Genomic DNA, 21,530 nt, shown 5'->3' with positions numbered 1-21,530 from the left:
GGCTCGTATTTCCCAGATCACATGACCATGATGACATCACTGATAAGAGCAGCAGCTCCTCCAGGAGGAGGATTTATTCATTTATTTAAAGGGACAATACACATTAATGAACATTCGTACGACTGTGCACAAATGTAAATGCGTCAGAGTTAGCAACTTGCTAATTAGCATCCGTAGTCCCTTGGCAGGTAACACACAAACAGACAGAAATACACAAGAATTATAACAGTGGTTCACAATCATATACACAGTCATACCTATAAAGTGCATGTGATCTGTAAAGTGCCTGGTATAAAGTGCAAGTGCAAGTTTAAATAGATAAAGTGCGAGTCTAAATGGATGAATCCAGATGTGATGTCCCTCTCCTGCTGCCTGGGATGGACCAAGACACTGGAGACAGTAGCAGGACACAGCAGCAGCAGGTGTAGAAGTCCCATTCACACACATAGTTACAAGGACAATGTGCAGTGTAGAAAAAATAAGACAAATCAATCAATCAATCAATCAATCAATCAATCAATCAATCAATCAATTTGTTTATTTCATGTCAATTTAAATCATCATCATCACACTTCATCTTAGTTCAGTAATACAATCCACATGGCCAAAAGGGAAAGCGGGAGAAGCAAAAGCTGATCTAGTCCCGCCCCCGTTACCCACAGAATAAAATATTTATCATAATCTTTTCTTTTCTTTTGCTTTTTTTTTTTTACATTTTGATATAACATTCTTTTACTTATGACATTTGGACATAACATGTTCCAGCAGTAGGTAGTATACAGAGCTGCAGTCTAGCTCTAGACAGTACATACAGATTACATGTGTGTCTGCTGCACATGTGTCCATATTTGTCCGTCATGAGTGAACAACAGTCTCATCTTGTAGCCTGACATGTCACAAAGTCACAGAGTCACAGAGTCACAGAACGGTCCAATCCACAGAGAGCAAAGTCCAGTGTACTGATTATTAGTTGTGATGGTGTGAGAGCCCTTTGATGCCATTTTCTTTTATTCATCCATCTCCTCTGCAGTGCACTGTATTTTTGTATATTTTTCAGATTTTTCTCCCATTTTTTTTTTTCTTTCAATTATTTACTTATTTGTAGGACACCTTTGTTACTTATATCACAAAATATTGAAGCATTGCATAAACCAAGATGGATGTATATTTGACAGACTGTCTGCTTCACAATAAAAACATTAGAATTTTTATTTTTTTTGTAGGCATGCGCTGCACAAGAAAATAAAACTCTCTCTGTGTGTCAGGGAGACGGCGCCACCTGCTGGGCAGCGGCCGTTACTACGGCAACGCTGCACATACAGCAGCCAATCAGGAGGGGGCGCTGCAGCATCACAGACAGGATGGGGGAGGGGGGAGGGGGGGGGATGTCCCTCCTCCACCTGTTAACACACACACACCTCCAGTCTGACCTCTGACCTCTGAGTCTGCAGGGGATGGAAGCTGTGACCTCGTTGCCCTGGTAACAAGTTATCAAGTCGTCTGTAGTGTAGTGGACCACACACACACACACACACACACACACACACACACACACACTTTGCCTGGACTTTGACCGAAAATGGGAAAACAGCTGGACTCGGTACAGACGCTGAGAAACGGCCTCTGATTGGTCGACTAACATCAACACAGCACAACCAGCTCAGGAATGTGTGTGTGTGTGTGTGTGTGTGTGTGTGTGTGTGTGTGTGTGTGTGTCAGTGGCATGAATGGAGGCGCAGACACACACACTCTCTCTGCTCTACCTGCTGTTTCAGCTGCAGCTTCACCTCTGTTTCTGTGTCCAGGTGCATGATGGGAAGTCAACACACAACAACAAGCTGTGTGTGTGTGTGTGTGTGTGTGTGTGTGTGTGTGTGTGTGTGTGTGTGTGTGTGTGTGTGTGTGTGTGTGTGTGTGTGTGTGTGTGTGTGTGTGTGTGTGTGTGAGATGAACTGTAACTAAACAAGGACATGCTGATGGACACTTGGAGACGGAGGCTCCGCCCCCGACGCAGCAGCAGCTTCCCTTATTAGGACTCACACTCTCCCCCTCTCGCTTTTTTTTTTTTTTAAACATATCTTTATTGACAACCAGAGTAAACACAGGGCTGAACACAGTTAGAGATGAAGTGTCGCCTACACAACATTAAAACACAACCAAACCGTCATAAAGTTTCTCCTGGTTTTCCCTGTTAAAAGGGTCGTTCCATGGAGTTTTTCCTCAGTGGATGTGAGGGTCTAAGGACAGAGGATGTTGTTATGATGGGATGTAAAGCCCTTTGAGACAAACTGGTGGTAAAAAACGGGCTATACAGATAAAACTGCCTTGTCTAAATACACCAGGAAAAAGATATAAAGTTAAATAAATCTGTTGTAAAGCTACAGAGGTCGTACGTTTAACAGCTTTTTAGGGAGGGAGGAGAAATATTATTACTGACCAACATGCAGACAGTTCTAGGACGTCTGGCTTCTAACAGAACATTTAGATCAAATAACTGGTAACACTTTACAATAAGAGTCCCTATAACGTTAGCTAGTACATTATTAAGCATTAATATATAAACTAATGTGTTAATTAATGCTGAGTAATGCATACATAATGATAACTAATTATATTATTCAACTTTTAATTGATTACTTTGAGTAGTTAACATTAATTAACTGCTTACTATAGGCTACATTAATTAATGTGTTTCCTACCCCTAAGTAATACATAATAATGATTGTTAATATATCTGTAATTAATGCTTAATAATCTACTAATTAACATTAATTAAGGGATCCTTATTGTAAAGTGTTACCAAATTAGGAGTAAATGAATCAAATAAAACTGGGAGTTTAGTTTTTTATCATATTCAGTGAAGCCAAACAAAACATTTTTCCAGCATACAACTTTTTTTACTTTGACTTTTTAACTTCTTCTGTTGATGTGTCCATTTAATTTGTTGTTGTGTTGTGTTGTGTTGTGTTGTGTTGTGTTGTGTTGTGTTGTGTTGTGTTGTGTTGTGTTGTGTTGTACAGTTTGTGGTGTGAAGGTGTGTTCATGTGATGGTTAAATCTCTCTCCATCTCTCCGAGGCTGAGGGGGCGGAGCCTGAGCCTGAGCAGCAGGAAGTGGTCGTGTTTCCTGTAGTAAAGTTTCCTTATAAGGAGAAGCAGCTGATAGGCCGACATGTTTGACCATCACGCGTTCCTCCGTCTATTCACTACGTTACCCATGAGCCTCAGCGCCGGTGACCACTGATGATGTCATCAGGCTGCGTCCTGGTGCAGGTGTTTCATCCAAGGAGGTGCAGACAGGCGGCCATGTTGGGTGGACAAGGCCGTTTTATTGGTGGAGCCTATTTTTACCACCACACTGCAAAAACTCTAAATCTCACCAAGAATATTTATCTCATTTCTAGTCAAAAACAAATCTCATTATATTAAAATCAGACTCATCACATTAAAAGCAGCTTGTTTTTAGACACTTTTTACTTCTTTCAAGCAGATTTTCACTTGAAATAAGTAGAAAAATCTGATAGTGGAGCAAGTTTTTCTTTCTTATTACAAACACAAAAAACTTGCTTTCACTGGCAGATTTTTCTATTTATTTCAAGTGAAAATTAGTTTGAAACAAGTGAAAATGATCTGAAAACAAGTTCATTTTTAGGTGATGAGTCTTATTTTAAGTGGAAAGAGATTAGTTTTGACTAGAAATGAGACATTTTGACAAGAAATTAGACAAATATCTTTGGAAAGATTTTGAGTTTTTGTCTCTGAGGTCTGTACCCAGCATCATAACAACATCCTCTGACCTCTGACCTCTGACCGTCACGTCCACAAGGAGAAACTAGGAGAGAAACTAGGAGAGAGTTCAGGGTGAGAGACAGAGGAGGATCGGACCGCTCCCTCTCCCTCTCTGCAGTGTTATGTTGTCACTAGTATATAGATATGAACTTACATAATGTTACCTTCATAGAAAACTACATGATTAACATATTGGTGACATTAGGTACCAGTATCGTAACTACATTTCAGACATTCATAACAAAACAAACTGTTTGAAAATCGGTCACAGACTGATCCAGTCCTGGTTGTTTTAGTTCAGTTTCCTACATCTCCCAGAATCCTTTTCAACAACTCCATATATGGATCTGAGAGTCAAACACAAAACATTCTCCTTCTTCTTCCTCCTTCTCCTCCTCCTCCTCTCCCTCCCTCATGCTGTGTTTGTCTTTTTAAGGAGATGAACTGCCCCCCCCCCCCCCGATATGACACAGTGACACAGAAATATTTCACAGTACAAAATACTCACATCCTGTTTGACATCCCACCCGGAAAAAACCTACAGGTTTGAATATATGTGACATACATAAAATTGGCTGTTTTCATATATACGCATATATGCTAAAATATATGGTGCACAGATAAACTGCATATAGGTTTCATATGCGCATATCCTCATGAGGATATATGCACATAGGATATATGCACATATATGAAACCTATATGCAGTTTATCTGTGCATATAGGCTGCATACAGTAGCCTATATGCACCATATATTTTAGCATATATGCCTATATGAAAATGGCCAATTTTATGTCAGTCACGTATATTCAAACCTTTATTAAAACCTACAGGTTTTTTCCGCGTGGGATTTGATCAACCTGCATCAATAAACTAATCAATCAATGAATCAGTCAGACTCCTTTCTCTCAGATAACATTTAACAGTGAGGTCACAGTGAGGTCACAGTGAGGTCACGCATATATAATTATGTGCCAATGATGAAGATGAAGATTAGGAAGTATTTTCTTTTCAAACATTTAACAGGAAGTTGATTAAATCCACATGATGATGTCACAGAAACATGTAAACAAATGTTTCATAACCACATGAATGAGGAGGGGGGGGGGGTCGCTGTGAGGTCAGAGGTCAGAGGTCGTATAGGACCCGTGGTTTCAGGTCAGTTCAGTCTGGTGGACGATGACATCACCACCTCAGTGTGTGTGTGTGTGTGTGTGTGTGTGGGATCTCCTCAGAAGGGGTTCGTCGTCGTGTGTCGTGTAAACTGATGATGTCACTGTTTGGCACGCGGCTGAAGTGTATACAGTGTGTGTGTGTGTGTGTGTGTGTGTGTGTGTGTGTGTGTGTGTGTGTGTGTGTGTGTGTGTGTGTGTGTGTGAACATGCTACACTGCCATATCAGGAGCTGAGAGTCAGACAGACAGAGGAGGATCAGAGGCTTCGTATCGATCGTCTTGTTGTGATTATTGATTATCAGTGATAAATTGTTTAGTTTAGTTTATTAGTATATATAGAGACAATGCAGATTAATAAACATTTCTGTAAACATGCTGGTTTAGCTAAGTTGGCTAATCAACTGTAGTCTCTGGGGCAGGTGACTGCAGCACTACAATAACTAAAATGCATTAAAAAAGAAACAAAAAAACAAACACAAAACAGTACTATGCCTACTTATAAAATACATAGTATACAATACATCACAGTGCATACAATAAAATACAAATACATTACAGTTTCAGAGCAGATGGTCACATACTTGACCGTCTCTCAACCACAGTTTTACATTTCTTTTAAAAGAAAGATAAGTGTCGTCCTCCCTGAGCTGTGTGAGTACAAACGTATTAATTATAACAACATGTAACGTTTGCATCGTGGCCTCCTATTGGCTGCTGCTCCGAGGTCAGACGCTGATCCTAGACCAGTCTAAGCAGCTAGTGACAGATCGATGGGGGCGAACGGGGGGTCAGTCGACTCAGGAGGATTCAACACCTGTCAGCTGCTGTCAGCCTGTCAGTCAGAGCTCAGGGCGTAGAGGCCTCACTGCAGCACCTGGTCGTCTACTCTGCACTGTGTGCAAAGCGGCGTTCGCCTCCAGGTGGGAGGAGCCAAAGACAATGAATAAGTTTCTCACTTTGTCTTTTCCACTAGAGTCTCCAGTTCCTTGTTAGCATCGCATCCTGGTGTCTGTTACGCTCCGACTTCTTCTAGCGGAACCGGAAATCACCAAATTCACCAAAGTAAAAGTATTCACCAACATAAAACTTATAAAATAGAAGCAAAATGTTAACTTAAAGCAGAAGTCAGGTGAATGTTTGTGTTAATCTAAGTCTTAAATAGTTGTATCTTCCGACAGCAATCACTTCTATAGAGTGTTTGGTCTGAAACACGGGTCTGTCAGTCACTCTGCTCTGCTCTGAGCCCAGGAGAAAACTTTCCTTGTATCCTACAACCTTTATCCAATGAGGAGAGAGAACGGCATAAAGGGGCAGTCCTCTCTGTGTGTGCAGCCAAGGGATGCGCCTGAATGTGGTGACGTAGGGACGAGGGCGGGGACTGCTAACTCCATCTGCTGACAGGAAGTTAGACAAAACCACCGGATCGCTGACTTCTGCTTTAATGGCTCTGGGACTTTCTTGTAAATTATATTCCTTAAATTAAAGAGTTTCACCACATTTTATGAGCTTGGTGCTTTTATTTTGAAGGAAAGGCCTGTGTCTCTCTCTGGCCCTGGAGTCAGCGGCTCCAGACCAGTTCCTTGTTGCTGTTTGTGAAGCAGCTGCTGGTGATGACAGACCGCCGTTAGCATCGTTAGCTCAGCAGCCAGGCGGCGAGTCAACCTGAAGTCAGTGACACCGTCAACACGGCCGAGTCCTGAAACCAGAACCAGAACCAGAGGAGGCGTCGTCAGCAGTGACAGTTTAATCTCAGTCTTTTATTTTGTCATCACAGCATCAGACTGTTGAACTGGGCGTTGATGGACCAGAACCAGAACCAGGTCGAGGTCTGTCCTCGTGTCCACACGTCACAAAGGACACAATGGAAACACAAACCTGTTTCCAGAATCTCAGAGCAGAGGTCCAAGAGGTCCTGGAGTTCGTGGAGGAATTGGAGCATCGGAGAAAGTAGCTGTTTAGATCCCAATGTGCGGTGGGTTTATCCACATGAGGCTGTTTAGACGTTTGCTCCCATGTTTCTGGGAGAAGTGAAGCTCCACCTGTGGAGCAGATCAACGTCTCGTCACAGAGACACCACCCGTCCAGAGAGCTGGTCAGCCGGCCAACCTCCGTCCTCATCCCGGGGGAGAAAACCATCGCTAATTAACTTACCCGCAGGTTTTTAGAGGTTTACCACCGGCTGGTTAAAGTATTTCTAGGAGATAAATGTTGGTCTCAGTGATGAAATGTAACAATTGTGGCAGTCGCATTAGTTAGCGCTGCCTCGGGGCTCTGGAGCCTACGGACACAAACCACCACATTTACATTAAGTTAACATGGTTTTGAATACAAGATTTGTGGCAAAAGCTTGTCACGTCTGCTTATGTGAAAGCCAGCAGAGACGACTGATGACGTATGTGACTGTTGAAGGGGCGTCCCAATTCATAGGGTTCGAAGGTCAATCCCTACGAATTGTAGCTCCGTTTCAAGGGGCAAGGGTTAAGGGCTAGGGCTAGGGATGAAAACTAGAATTGTAATTAGGCATTGGAGGTCTTGGAGCAGAATTCATGGAGGTCCTGGAGGACTTGAAGGACCTTCTGAGACTCTGCTGTGCAGCTGAATGAGGAGACAAAAACTGTAGTGAACGTGTCATGGTGCTCATGTGCTACGTTTTGCTAAGCTATGTGCTACATGATCCAGTTAACATCAGGTAAAGTGTTGTGTTGTTAACTGATGCTACAGCTGCTGCAGTAACGGACATTAGCATCATTAGCTACGCTGCTATGCTAACGAGTGCAGCCACTAGCATCATCATCAACTGCGTTAAAGCTTAGATAACAGTATGATACAGTAACTGTAAACTAGAAAATATCCTCTGAGAAGTTTTGAGTGGGCCACGGGGGGCTACTGCTGGGGGGGCATCTCTGTCAACATGGGAATCAAACCCACGATCTTAAGGTCAAGACAGAGCTGATCAGACAGTGTGTTGGTGTGTGTGGTTGTGTTTGACAACTGGTCTCATTGGCTCTGGCCTGAGGCTCAGAGGTTACCACGGCAACTTGAGGTGGTTGCCATGACAATAGAGTCACCCCAGGCTGAGACAGACAGAATCGAAGAGAAAAGGGGTGATTTTCTGCCTCTGCGCTGGTCTCACATTTGGGCTTATTCTGACAAAACAGTAACTCCTATTAGAAAAAGAAGCAGACCGTGGTCGTTGTAAGGACTTCCTGAACGATTTGGTGTGATTCTGGTGTTTCTACAGTAAATATTTTGGAGACACTTGCAAGTTATAAACAGGGGTCCGTTCTGCTTCTCTCAGAAAATCTTAAGAGTCAATGAGGAGCAGAGACAGACGTGGCCGCACTGAGAGGCTCACAGTTTAAATTCTGCAAGTATCTCTGCTTTGTTGAGCACATGGTGAGAAACAGAATAAGTTTGTCTACAACTGTGGAAAAATTCATGTGTGTAGAGTGTAAATTGTGGCCGTGAGCAGCCTGGAAAGAGAAATGTTTCAGACAATTTCAGACAACTTCTCCCACTCTAGCCCGAACATTCCGCGCAATACACACCCATTATAATCTCAACATTTCTCCAAAAATGATCATTGTCATTGAACAGTGATTGACACATGGATTAATACACAAATAGACAAGACTTGTGTCTACATTTTGAAGTTTAAATGGAGTCTCTAGGTGAAAGTATGCCGGAGCAGTAGATGTTTGAAAAAGTCCAATAATTTGTTTGTTTTCTGACCTCATCCCATTCATTCTCTGAGAAATTTTTTGCAGTTTTTTGCAACTTACATCATGAAAAAACTGGATTCTGTAGAGAAAAGTAATAGCACAGTGATCTTGATCGAACCAAACATTTTGATACATAATTTTTTGATAATTGTCTGGGTTTCAAATCGAAATTTGGTACAGAATAGTGCCTCGGTGTGTTTGCCCCGTGGCCCTAATTAGCACTGTAGCTAATCACAACAGGCAAGCCAGAGGATGGTGATGGACCCATCCCATATTCTTCATTTGGAGTATGACCTTCTACAATAAAGATCCCTCACTGTAAACTCAACCGTTTTAAGATCTCATTCTAACCAACCTCCTTTAAATTCCTTAACAATGCTGCTTGAGGCCGAAGTTTGTCCAATAATTTTTCAATTTTATATGTTGATCTTTTAGCATGTATTATTTATGTATAGTGTATGTATGTGTTGTCAGTTATGGTATGGCTGATGATGTATTCCAAGTTCCATGTAGTCCAAGACAAATTTCCCTGAGTGGGACAATTGAGTAGGCTATCATATCGTATCGTCACAGATGTTGAATGAGTTTGTTGTGCACTAACCAAACAAACATCTTCAGTATTGTTTTTCTGATGGATTATCATTATGAGTGAGTTTTCTGTTCTGTTTGTGATCAGCTGCTGATTAGCATGTAGCTGACGAGACGCTAACAGGACGTGTTAGATCAGTTCAAGTTCAAGTTCAAAGTTCAAAGTGTTTATTGTCATTTGCACAGTGGAAAGGTGAGTTTCCCTGACAATGAAATTCTTACTTTGCTGTCCTCGTCATAGAAGCCAGCAATTATGGATGGAGTCACCAAGTAGTGACCTTTCAAGTATTTCCACCTTAACTCTGTAATCTCTTGTTGATGACAGATAAGACTACACACATATACACATGGTAACCATGGTAACATGGTAGATGATCAATAACCTTATCCACCGCTCCATGGATTGATTTCTCACCGGCTTCGTTGGAAACAGATGAAGCACATGGAGGAGAGGAGGGTTAGAGACACAGAGGAGGAGACACCTGGAGAGGACGGGGTTAACTAATAAAGATCAAACACCTGTTGATTCATTGATTCATTCAGTTGATCAGTAGAAATATCAGTTGTTTAGTTGTTGATCAGTGAAAGAATCTGATGTTTTATCAAAACATCAGATTCAGCCTTCGTCTCTTCGTCTCCCTCTGAGGAATGCTGTGAATGATGGGAGAAAGTCCGGCCGCGGCTCGAGCCGTCTGATTGGCTGCTGCCGTCGGGGCCTGCCCTATAAGGAATCAAGCAGGGGAGAGAGGGAGTGAGGAGGAGAGGAGGAGGTCCAGGCCTTGTTTGGGATGGAGGGATGGAGGAGGAGAGGAGGAGGAGGAGGAGGAGGAGGAGGAGGAAGGTTGATAAAGTCGCTCTCAGACACTCAGACTTCACTTCTGTCCTGCCCCCTCCCCACGGCCCACAGCCTGCACCGTAAGGTAAGACTCCTCTTCTCCTCCTCTACACCTCCTTTATCACCTCTCCATCATCTCCTCTTCTCCTCCTCTGCACCTCCTTTATCACCTCTCCATCATCTCCTCTTCTCCTCCTCTACACCTCCTTTATCACCTCTTCATCATCTCCTCTTCTCCTCCTCTACACCTCCTTTATCACCTCTCCATCATCTCCTCTTCTCCTCCTTCATCTTCTCTGCACCTTCTCTACACCTCCTCTTCATCTCCGCTTCACATCATCACCTCCTATGTTCTCCTTCTTCACCTCTTTTATCATCTCCTCTCTCCTCCTCCTCCTGTGTTAACTGCTCTTAACCTCCTCTCCTTCACCTCCTCATCTCCTCATCACCTCTCCTTCATCACCTCCTCTTCACCTCTTCATCATCTCTTTATCACCTCCTCATCACATCTTCTTCACCTCCTCTCTGTCCTTCCATCTCCTCACTGCTCCTCTCCACACAGACCAGACTGGACTTGTACTTTGGTATTTTTAGTCTCTGATGCTTCACCTCCTCTTCATCTTCCTCTTCTTCCTCCTCCTCTTCTTCATCTTCCTCCTCTTCTTCTTCCTCCTCCTCCTCCTCCTCCTCCTCTTCTCTCCATCCGACCAGACTCTTCAGACTTTTCAGTTTTGAGCTTCATGAAACAAACGTCTTCACGTCGTCGCTCTGTGTTTCCTGACTGGTTCACTGGGTCAGAACTGTGTGTGTGTGTGTGTGTGTGTGTGTGTGTGTGTGTGTGTGTGTGTGTGTGTGTCAGGTGTAAAGTGTGTGTTGGTTCAGTGCTGCCCTGAGCACTGACTGACAGGTTGACACAGATTAAACAGAGGAAGACTCTGCTCAGACTACGGAGGCCCAGAGGTTCAGGACGTATTGATCTCAATCTGCTCTCCATCAGACAAAAAAACTGTTCAATTCTTATTTAATTTTAGCATCTTTCAGGATATGAAGTGAAACAGTTGAACTTGACCTGCAGGAGGCAGCACCTCCTCCTCCTCCTCCTGTCTGACAGACTGTAGTGACATCTTCATCTTCATCTTCACCTTCTTCTTAGAAATAAACTGTGTGTCTGTGGAGGATGGTGCTGCTTCCCGAGGCTCTGGAGGTGTAGCAGAGATTTTAATAAATAAAAAAGGACCCAAGGCGTTTGGATGCTGTCTTCATCAGGGTGTGACCTCTGATGAAGACAGCGTCGACACGTCCACCATCCTCCACAGACAGTCCGTTTTCTCTCAACTTATTTCTGTTATTCTCCCTTGACCAGAACCTTGAGCCACTACACTTTGTTTTACTCTTTTTTCCTCTGGCCTCTGCAGCACTCACCCTCCCCTCTAGTTTTTCTATAGTTTTTAGTTTTGTCTGGAACAAATTTATTTTGTCTCAATTTAATTTGAACTTAAAGGTATTTATTATTATTTACCACTGAGAGAGACAGAGGTGTAACAGCTGTCATCCCTCCTCTGTTGCTCACCCTGAGCTTTCTCCTGGTTTTCCCTGTTAAAAGGGTTTTCCATGGAGTTTTTCCTCAGTGGATGTGAGGGTCTAAGGACAGAGGATGTTGTTATGATGGGATGTAAAGCCCTTTGAGACAAACTGCTGGTAGAAACGGGCTATACAAATAAAATTGCCTTGCCTTCACTGCAAAAACTCAAAATCTTACCAAGAATATTTGTCTTATTTCTAGTCAAAACTAATCTCATTCTACTTAAAATAAGACTCATCACATAAAAAGCAGCTTGTTTTTAGACACTTTTTACTTCTTTCAAGCAGATTTTCACTTGAAATAAGTAGAAAAATCTGATAGTGGAGCAAGTTTTTCTTTCTTATTACAAACACAAAAAACTTGCTTTCACTGGCAGATTTTTCTACTTATTTCAAGTGAAAATTAGTTTGAAACAAGTGAAAATGATCTAAAAATAAGTTAATTTTTAGGTGATGAGTCTTATTTTAAGTGGAAAGAGATTAGTTTGAATAGAAATTAGACATTTTGACAAGAAATAAGACAGATATTCTTGGAAAGATGTAGAGTTTTTGCAGTGTTGGTGTAGCAAGGGGGGCGTGGCCAGGTGTGTGTGTGTGTGTGTGTGTGTGTGTGTGTGTGTGTGTGTGTGTGTGTGTGCAGCAGCAGACAGCACTGAGGGCAGACTGAACCCTTTCTACTGCTGCTGCTGAACATCACACAAACATCTGATTCACAGTCCATGACTAAATATGGACTAAAGTCTCCGAGAGGGGGAGACGAGGAGAGACGAGGGAGGACAGATGAAGAGGGGAGGGGGGAGGAGGGGGGGGGGGGGGGGTAAAGGGGGGAGAAGCAGTGGGCGAGCGAGGTAGAGCGAGCCCAGGGAGAGAGAGCATACCAAACACAGGCAGGACTCGGCTTCATGTCCTAATTAGGAAGTTTTCCCAGAGTGCCGTGTTCATTCAGTAAAGGACAGTAGTAGTTTTAGTTTTAGTGGGAGAAGGGTGGAGAGGGGGGGGGGGGAGAGGGTGGGGTAGGGTGGGGAGGGGATGTCACGTGAAAACCTCACAACTCCAATTTGGGTGAAGTGGACGAGTCTGAGGAAAACTCATGACTGCAGGTTTCAGGTGGAACGGCTGATGCTCACACACACACAGAGACTTCATCTTTATCTTTCTTCTTTTCAGGGTTTTATCTGTTGCTTTTATTTTATTTTGTTAAATCCTGTTTGTGTCTTGATGTCGGCCATGTTGTTGTCCACAGGTGTCACTTTGGGTTCATTAGTAATTATTACTGGATTATTATTAAAACAGATAATTAATTAATCAGTTACTTCATTTATCAAAGTCAACTTGTTAATTCTACACTATGTACCAGACACACAGAGGATTAAAGCTGTGTTTCTCTCCCTCGGTGCAAAAATAAACATCTAAAACATCTACAGATCTAGAGAATATATATGTATATGTGCCTTTTATATACTCCTATATATATATATATATATATATATATATATATATATATAGAAGGTACAACAGCAGCAGTAGAAGTGCAAATGAACAACAGTAGTAGTTCGAGTATTTGATGTGATCAATGTGATGACCAGTTTTCTGACTCAGTGACGGTGGATGTGTAAACAGCAGCCGGGGCTTCTGGGTAATGAAGTGTCTGTGTTTCTCTCCCCATGCTGCAGTGTGGTTCGGTGTCGTAGTGTCGTAGCTCCTCCACAGCGCCCCCTGCAGTCATGTGTGATGATGAGGAGAGCACCGCTCTGGTCTGTGACAACGGCTCAGGTCTGTGTAAGGCCGGGTTCGCCGGGGACGACGCTCCCAGGGCCGTCTTCCCCTCCATCGTGGGCCGACCCCGACACCAGGTGAGTCTATTATGGTTTACATACCGATGTGTTGGTGAAGACAAGGCATCACCAGAATCAGACTGTATTCACAAAGAGTTTATTTACCAGGAGAACAGTGGAGCATCTCTGGTGCCAATGTGAGAACTCTCTCTCCATGGCCTAAAACTCTGAACTTATAAACGTTTATCTGACTCCAAAACCTCCTCCTTCTCTAGACAGAGAGGAGCTCCTATACACATGGTGAATGACCTTTGACCTACCCATTAACCTTTAGCTCACCCTGAGCTTTCTCCTGGTTTTCCCTGTTAAAAGGGTTTTCCATGGAGTTTCTCCTCAGTGGATGTGAGGGTCTAAGCCAGTGGTTCTCAAACTGGGGGGTCCCCAACCTTTTCCTGAAATTTTACTGCTTTTTTCTAGAATTGAGAAGTTTTTGAGATTTTTCTTACCCCTTGTTTTTATTATTATTCATTTTTTACTTTTTTTTTTCTCCAAAAACACAATTGTACCATTTTTTCCAGAAATTTCTCTATAATATTTCCAAAAATTCACTTCATTGGCCCTGATTTGAATGTACATTGACAAAAAAAGTAACATCCTTCATCTTCAGAACAAATATTTGCATATGTCAAAATTCTGTCCAATGGGGGTCCGTGGTCTAATTTGGTCCTTGATGTAAAAAAAAGTTTGAGAACCACTGGTCTAAGGACAGAGGATGTTGTTATGATGGGATGTGAAGCCCTTTGAGAGAAACTGTTGGTAAAAACGGGCTATACAGATAAAATTGTCTTGCCTTTAGGCCAACGAAGTCACCATATCCTGTCTGCCACAACACTTAGCCATAAGAGAAAACAAAAGAACCAATCGTTCACATTGATTCCAGTTCCAGAAGAAGCACAAACAGAAGAACATCAGATATTACCAGATATTAAAGCAGAAAAGTCCAGGTGGATAATCTACTGTCTCTGTCTCTGTCTCTCCGTCTGTAGGGGGTGATGGTGGGGATGGGACAGAAGGACAGCTACGTGGGAGACGAGGCTCAGAGCAAGAGAGGAATCCTCACCCTGAAGTATCCCATCGAACACGGCATCATCACCAACTGGGACGACATGGAGAAGGTCTGAGCCGCCGCCTCGGCTAGGGATGTCATGTTACTTGTTTTTACAGTTAATCACAGTATTAAACGGCAAAATTAATAAATACTAAATACCGTCACTTTCCCAAAAAAGATTATGTATGAACCGTATCGGCAGATGTGCACCAAAGTAAAGGTGAATACACAGATATTGGTTCATTTAACTAAAGTAATGCTGAATTGGGAGGAAGTTAAATGTTAAAGTGTCATTTGTAATAAAAAAAAAAAGATTAAAATTAACTTAAACATTTGGTATCGATGACAATTAATGACTTGAATATTTCAAACACTTCCCCCGGTGGGTTAATAATTGGTCATATTTTTATAGATTTTTATAATTAGTAATGTATATTTTATCTAGCTATATGTGATTTTATGTTGTGAAATTAATTAATGCATAATAATCATGATAATTTCTCTGACAATAATCGTACCAAACACATCTATAATCGTGACATCCCTAGCCTCGTCCTCATCCTCGTCCTCACAGCTGCAGCTCTGATTGGTTAGGCGTTGCCGTGACGACCCCCTCTGCTTGCTCTGATTGGTCTAGATCTGGCATCACTCGTTCTACAACGAGCTGCGAGTGGCTCCAGAGGAACATCCCACGCTGCTGACCGAGGCTCCGCTCAACCCCAAGGCCAACCGCGAGAAGATGACTCAGGTGATGACCTCACCGCTCAGAGGCCACGCCCCCTCCAAGGCCACGCCCCCTCCCAGCATGCATCACTCCTCCCCATCCGTTAACCGTGTCTGTGTTTGTGTCCAGATCATGTTCGAGACCTTCAACGTCCCGGCCATGTACGTGGCGATCCAGGCCGTCCTGTCTCTGTACGCCTCGGGACGAACCACAGGTTGGACCACACGCTGCTTTTCAACATAAAAGCCTTCCAAACACCGGCAGCTTTTCAACATAAAAGCCTCAGACAGCTGCAGCTTTTCAACATAAAAGCCTTTCAGCTGCAGCTTTTCAACATAAAAGCCTTTCAGCTGCAGCTGCTGCTTTTCAACATAAAAGCCTTTCAGCTGCAGCTTTTCAACATAAAAGCCTTTCAGCTGCAGCTTTTCAACATAAAAGCCTTTCAGCTGCAGCTGCTGCTTTTCAACATAAAAGCCTTTCAGCTGCAGCTTTTCAACATAAAAGCCTTTCAGCTGCAGCTTTTCAACATAAAAGCCTCAAACAGCTGCAGCTTTTCAACATAAAAGCCTTTCAGCTGCAGCTTTTCAACATAAAAGCCTCAAATAGCTGCAGCTTTTCAACATAAAAGCCTTTCAAACAGCTGCAGCTTTTCAACATAAAAGCCTCAAACAGCTGCAGCTTTTCAACATAAAAGCCTTTCAGACAGCTGCAGCTTTTCAACATAAAAGCCTTTTAAACAGCTGCAGCTTTTCAACATAAAAGCCTTCAGACAGCTGCAGCTTTTCAACATAAAAGCCTTTTAAACAGCTGCAGCTTTTCAACATAAAAGCCTTTCAGACAGCTGCAGCTTTTCAACATAAAAGCCTTTTAAACAGCTGCAGCTTTTCAACATAAAAGCCTTCAGACAGCTGCAGCTTTTCAACATAAAAGCCTTCAGACAGCTGCAGCTTTTCAACATAAAAGCCTTTTCAAACAGCTGCAGCTTTTCAACATAAAAGCCTTTCAGACAGCTGCAGCTTTTCAACATAAAAGCCTTTCAGACAGCTGCAGCTTTTCAACATAAAAGCCTTCAGACACCTGCTGCTTTTCAACATAAAAGCCTTTTCAAACAGCTGCAGCTTTTCAACATAAAAGCCTTTTCAAACAGCTGCAGCTTTTCAACATAAAAGCCTTTCAGACAGCTGCAGCTTTTCAACATAAAAGCCTTTCAGACAGCTGCAGCTTTTCAACATAAAAGCCTTCAGACACCTGCTGCTTTTCAACATAAAAGCCTTTTCAAACAGCTGCAGCTTTTCAACATAAAAGCCTTTTCAAACAGCTGCAGCTTTTCAACATAAAAGCCTTTCAGACAGCTGCAGCTTTTCAACATAAAAGCCTTTCAGACAGCTGCAGCTTTTCAACATAAAAGCCTTTCAGACAGCTGCAGCTTTTCAACATAAAAGCCTTCAGACACTTGAAGCTTTTCAACATAAAAGCCTTTCAGCTGCAGCTTTTCTTTTTTTGAACTTTATTGCCTTTATGCACATTAACAGGCAATTAACATCACAAAGGAAAACAGATCAAAACATCTTGAGATCGGGTCTCATCTGTCACACAAATAGCACTGTTAAGGGTATTGCACATATTTTATCTGGTTCTGTATTCCAAAAAAAGGGATATTTTAGATAATAATCGTGTATAAGAGTCTTAAGTGATAATATAATAATCGGTAACTTGGGTCCACCTTCTCATAAAAACAGCTACTTTTAGCTGTAATTGGGCCATCATATATTCCATCATGTAGACATGTTTTACTTTCTGTAACCACTGAGGGATCATGGGGGGGTCAGGCTTCATCCAATTTATAGTCATCATTTTTCTTGCAATCATCAACAAAATGTGTAATATATAACATTGTTCTGTGGTTAACAGGTGGTCAGGAAACACATCTAATAAAAAATAACAAAGAGTCCATTGGAAGTTCCACTGCCAACATTTTTTCCAGTTCTTCTTTGACATTTTTCCCAGCTGTAGCTTTTCAACATAAAAGCCTTTCAAACAGCTGCAGCTTTTCAACATAAAAGCCTTTCAAACAGCTGCAGCTTTTCAACATAAAAGCCTTTCAAACAGCTGCAGTTTTTCAACATAAAAGCCTTCAGACACTTGAAGCTTTTCAACATAAAAGCCTTTCAGACAGCTGCTCTCTTACTAACGGCCAGGCTGTGACCTTTGACCCCGTTGTGCAGGTATCGTGCTGGACTCGGGCGACGGCGTGACCCACAACGTGCCGATCTACGAGGGCTACGCGCTGCCTCACGCCATCATGAGGTTGGACCTGGCGGGCCGTGACCTCACCGACTACCTCATGAAGATCCTGACCGAGCGCGGCTACAGCTTCGTTACCACGGGTACGGAGCAATGTTCCTTCTAACTTTCAAAACTCCTGAGCAGAAACTCAACTCCCTGATGAGCTGCTGGAGCGACTGTGAGACAGAACGTCCACATGCTGCTGCTCTGGCCTCTGTCCAACTCCACATATCAATACTATTGGCTATTACTATAATGATTAATAACAGATTATTTTGACAACATTACTGAGGCTGCTCCATATATAGGTCAGTTACAGTTAATGAGAACAAAATACTATATTGTTTTGGCAAAATAGATTTTGCATTTATTGTCATATGAACAATATGAAAAAACTAACTAACATCAAGTTGGTGTCATCAACTCTTGGCACTGAAGCTTCTTGATATGAACAGTAATAATAATTCTCAAGCAAAAACTTCAATGGTAGTTGCACTACAGACCACGGTTCAGGTCATAGCTACATTTCACAGTTCAAAGCCACATTAGGGAGAAATAAACAGTAAACTAGTCGGGATATTTGAGTGCAACTTTTTTGTCTTCTGGGCAAAGAGGAGGAGCAGTAAAACACCTGAGAGGGAACAGTGGTACGGAGGGTTACAGGGTTAGGGACAGCTGCTCCGCGCGGCGACAGAGAGTCTGACTGACCGTGTGTTGTGTTGTGTTGTGTTGTGTTGTTGTGTTGTTGTGTGTGTGCAGCTGAGAGAGAGATCGTGCGAGACATCAAGGAGAAGCTGTGCTACGTGGCGCTGGACTTCGAGAACGAGATGGGCACGGCGGCGACCTCGTCCTCTCTGGAGAAGAGCTACGAGCTTCCTGACGGTCAGGTCATCACCATCGGCAACGAGCGCTTCCGCTGCCCCGAGACGCTCTTCCAGCCGTCCTTCATCGGTCAGTCCACTGTCTAACTGTCCTCCTGTCTGTCTCACTGTCCTCCTCTCTAACCGTCTAACCGTCTCACTGTCTCACCATCTAACTGTCCTCCTGTCTCACCGTCCTCCTGTCTGTCTTACTGTCTTCCTCTCTAACCGTCTAACTGTCTAACCGTCTGTCTCACTGTCTAACTGTCTAACCGTCCTCCCTAGACTAGACCATGAAAAGGCCCTAAAATGGTTTAAGTCATACTTACACTGCAAAAATTCAAAATCTTACCAAGAATATTTGTCTTATTTCTAGTCAAAATGTTATTTCTAGTCAAAAACAAATCTAATTCTACCTAAAATAAGACTCATCACATAAAAAGCAGCTTGTTTTTAGACACTTTTTACTTCTTTCAAGCAGATTTTCACTTGAAATAAGTAGAAAAATCTGATAGTGGAGCAAGTTTTTCTTTCTTATTACAAACACAAAAAACAGCTGCTTAAACAGCAGATTTTTCTACTTATTTCAAGTGAAATTTAGTTTGAAACAAGTGAAAATGATCTAAAAACAAGTTGATTTTTAGGTGATGAGTCTTATTTTAAGTGGAAATAGATTAGTTTTGACTAGAAATTAGAAATTTTGACAAGAAAAAAGACAAATATTCTTGGAAAGATTTTGAGTTTTTGCAGTGTGTTAATAACGACCACTCAGAGTACAGCAGAGTTACGTATGGTGTACCGCAGGGTTCAGTCTTAGGGCCAATCCTCTTCATTCTTTACATGCTCCCATTAGGTGGCATCATCCGGAAGCACTCAATCAAATTTCACTGTTATGCGGATGATACGCAACTCTACTTGTCCATGGAGCCAGATGACAGAAGCCGCCTCATCAATCTGCAAGACTGTCTGAAAGACATTAGATCCTGGATGTCCTCTAACTTCCTGCTACTGAATTCAGATAAAACTGAGGTCATTGTGTTTGGACCAAAAACATCTCAGGGACACTTTCTCTAATCAGATCACTACTCTAGATGGACAGAGGATATTGTTATGATGGGATGTGAAGCCCTTTGAGACAAACTGTTGGTAAAAACGGGCTATACTAATAAAACTGCCTTGCCTTGCCTCCGGTCCTGCAGGTATGGAGTCGGCCGGCATCCACGAGACGACCTACAACAGCATCATGAAGTGCGACATCGACATCCGTAAAGACCTGTACGCCAACAACGTGCTGTCTGGAGGGACCACCATGTACCCGGGCATCGCCGACCGCATGCAGAAGGAGATCACCGCTCTGGCCCCCAGCACCATGAAGATCAAGGTGACCATGTCTGAACACGTTGATGAGTCTCGTTAAAACAGGTTTTAATCTGTTCAACCACCTGAGAAACAGATCAGAGTCAGCTGCTACTGTCTCTCTAGACTTTGAATCGTTTGTTTACGTAGTTCAACATTTAGTCAGATCCTCCTCTCACCATAATCCCTATAGTCATAGCAGCAGGTTCATCACCTTCAATTATAGGTGCATGTTGTTTTTAGAACGGCGGAGCAGAGCCGTGAGCTGCTCAGAGCTACGCTACGGAGGCTCATTATGGGATTTCTTGGTTTCCCTCATCAAACTCATCAAATACACAATCCAACAACTCCACAACGCTCTGGTGGACAAGTTGTGAGCTGCACATTCACCACGCTATGAGATAATAACACAACGTTACCACACAGAGTTGTTTTAGAGGGAAATACAGCCGGAACTACATTCCAGAAGAATATTTGTCTTATTTCTAGTCAAAACAAATCTCATTCTACCTAAAATCAGACTCGTCACATAAAAAGCAGCTTGTTTTTAGACACTTTTTACTTCTTTCAAGCAGATTTTCACTTGAAATAAGTAGAAAAATCTGATAGTGGAGCAAGTTTTTCTTTCTTATTACAAACACAAAAAACTTGCTTTCACTGGCAGATTTTTCTACTTATTTCAATTGAAAATTAGTTTGAAACAAGTGAAAATGATCTAAAAACAAGTTCATTTTTAGGTGATGAGTCTAATTTTAAGTGAAAAGAGGTTAGTTTGGACTAGAAATGAGACATTTTGACAAGAAATAAGACAAATATTCTTGGAAAGATTTTCAGTTTTTGCAGTGTTAATTCAGTGTCACAGAGTTTTAACCCTTTCACCCCCCCCCCTCCCCCTCAGATCATCGCCCCCCCTGAGAGGAAGTACTCGGTGTGGATCGGCGGCTCCATCCTGGCCTCCCTCTCCACCTTCCAGCAGATGTGGATCAGTAAGCAGGAGTACGACGAGGCCGGTCCGTCCATCGTCCACCGCAAGTGTTTCTAGAAGGTCAACGCCCCCCCGCCCCCCCCCTACTCCTTCTCCTTCTCCCCCCACCACCACCACTGCCACCACCACCCCTCTGTGGTTTCTAGTTTCAGCTCCTCTCTTCATGTCTTCACGTTAACCTCACTGAGCACAAGTAGTAGACCGGTCCCAGATCAGCTCCCAAAGAAAAACAACAACGAAAACGGCCACACGGGGGCGACAGCAGGAAGGAAGGACGTCAGCCGGGAACAGGAAGTGATGTCGTCTCCAGTGGATCCACGTGTTTTTGTGAACTGAACCTTTATTATTTACAGAACCGTCGTCAGAAGATCAAACCCCCCTCCCCCCAAACCCACTCTCCACTCACCTCAAAACTGTGAATGCGCCGTTTGTCCTCCATCTTTGCCCCGCCCACTTCCCTCCACCGCCCCTCGCTTCACCTCCGACCCCCCCCGACCCCCCCGACCCCCCCCCCCCCCTCCCCTCCTCCATTTTGTTACTGTGTCTTGTCAAAAGTTTGTGTTTTTATTTTTGATGAATAAAGCTTGAATGTCGCCTGCCGGTGTTTTCTACCTGCGTTAGGATGATGATGTCCCAGAGTGTCTGATGACGTCACATTGGTTGGACTCTGGGTGGGTGAGCTGCAGGGGGCGTGGCCTGACCAGGGGGCGTGGCCTGAGCAGGAGGCGTGGCCTGAACAGGGGGCGTG

General features: G+C 43.0%; 1 protein-coding gene across 1 annotated transcript; it reads left to right on the top strand.

Annotated features, from left to right (window-relative positions):
- The first annotated feature begins 10,146 nt into the window (after window positions 1–10,146).
- On the top strand, window positions 10,147–21,378 carry acta2 (actin alpha 2, smooth muscle). The gene is made up of 9 exons (XM_085761871.1): window positions 10,147–10,192; window positions 13,362–13,541; window positions 14,510–14,638; window positions 15,209–15,319; window positions 15,425–15,509; window positions 17,521–17,682; window positions 18,341–18,532; window positions 19,641–19,822; window positions 20,696–21,378. Exons 2-9 carry the CDS (start codon window positions 13,413–13,415, stop codon window positions 20,837–20,839), a joined length of 1,134 nt encoding a protein of 377 aa, XP_085617997.1. The 5' UTR covers window positions 10,147–10,192; window positions 13,362–13,412; the 3' UTR covers window positions 20,840–21,378.
- Window positions 21,379–21,530: the final 152 nt, after the last annotated feature.

The sequence above is a fragment of the Trachurus japonicus genome, chromosome 19 (genome assembly GCF_045865225.1).
Source record: "Trachurus japonicus isolate A0001 chromosome 19, Traja_1.0".
NCBI lineage: Eukaryota > Metazoa > Chordata > Actinopteri > Carangiformes > Carangidae > Trachurus > Trachurus japonicus.
This window is presented reverse-complemented; position numbering and strand designations above follow the sequence as displayed.

Excerpts from the sequence above, each read along its gene's own strand:
- acta2 (XM_085761871.1), top strand. The coding sequence starts at position 13,413 with ATGTGTGATGATGAGGAGAGCACCGCTCTGGTCTGTGACAACGGCTCA. Across the intron at positions 14,639-15,208 it reads ACTGGGACGACATGGAGAAG|ATCTGGCATCACTCGTTCTA; the intron begins GTCTGAGCCGCC and ends TGATTGGTCTAG. Across the intron at positions 19,823-20,695 it reads CCAGCACCATGAAGATCAAG|ATCATCGCCCCCCCTGAGAG; the intron begins GTGACCATGTCT and ends CCTCCCCCTCAG.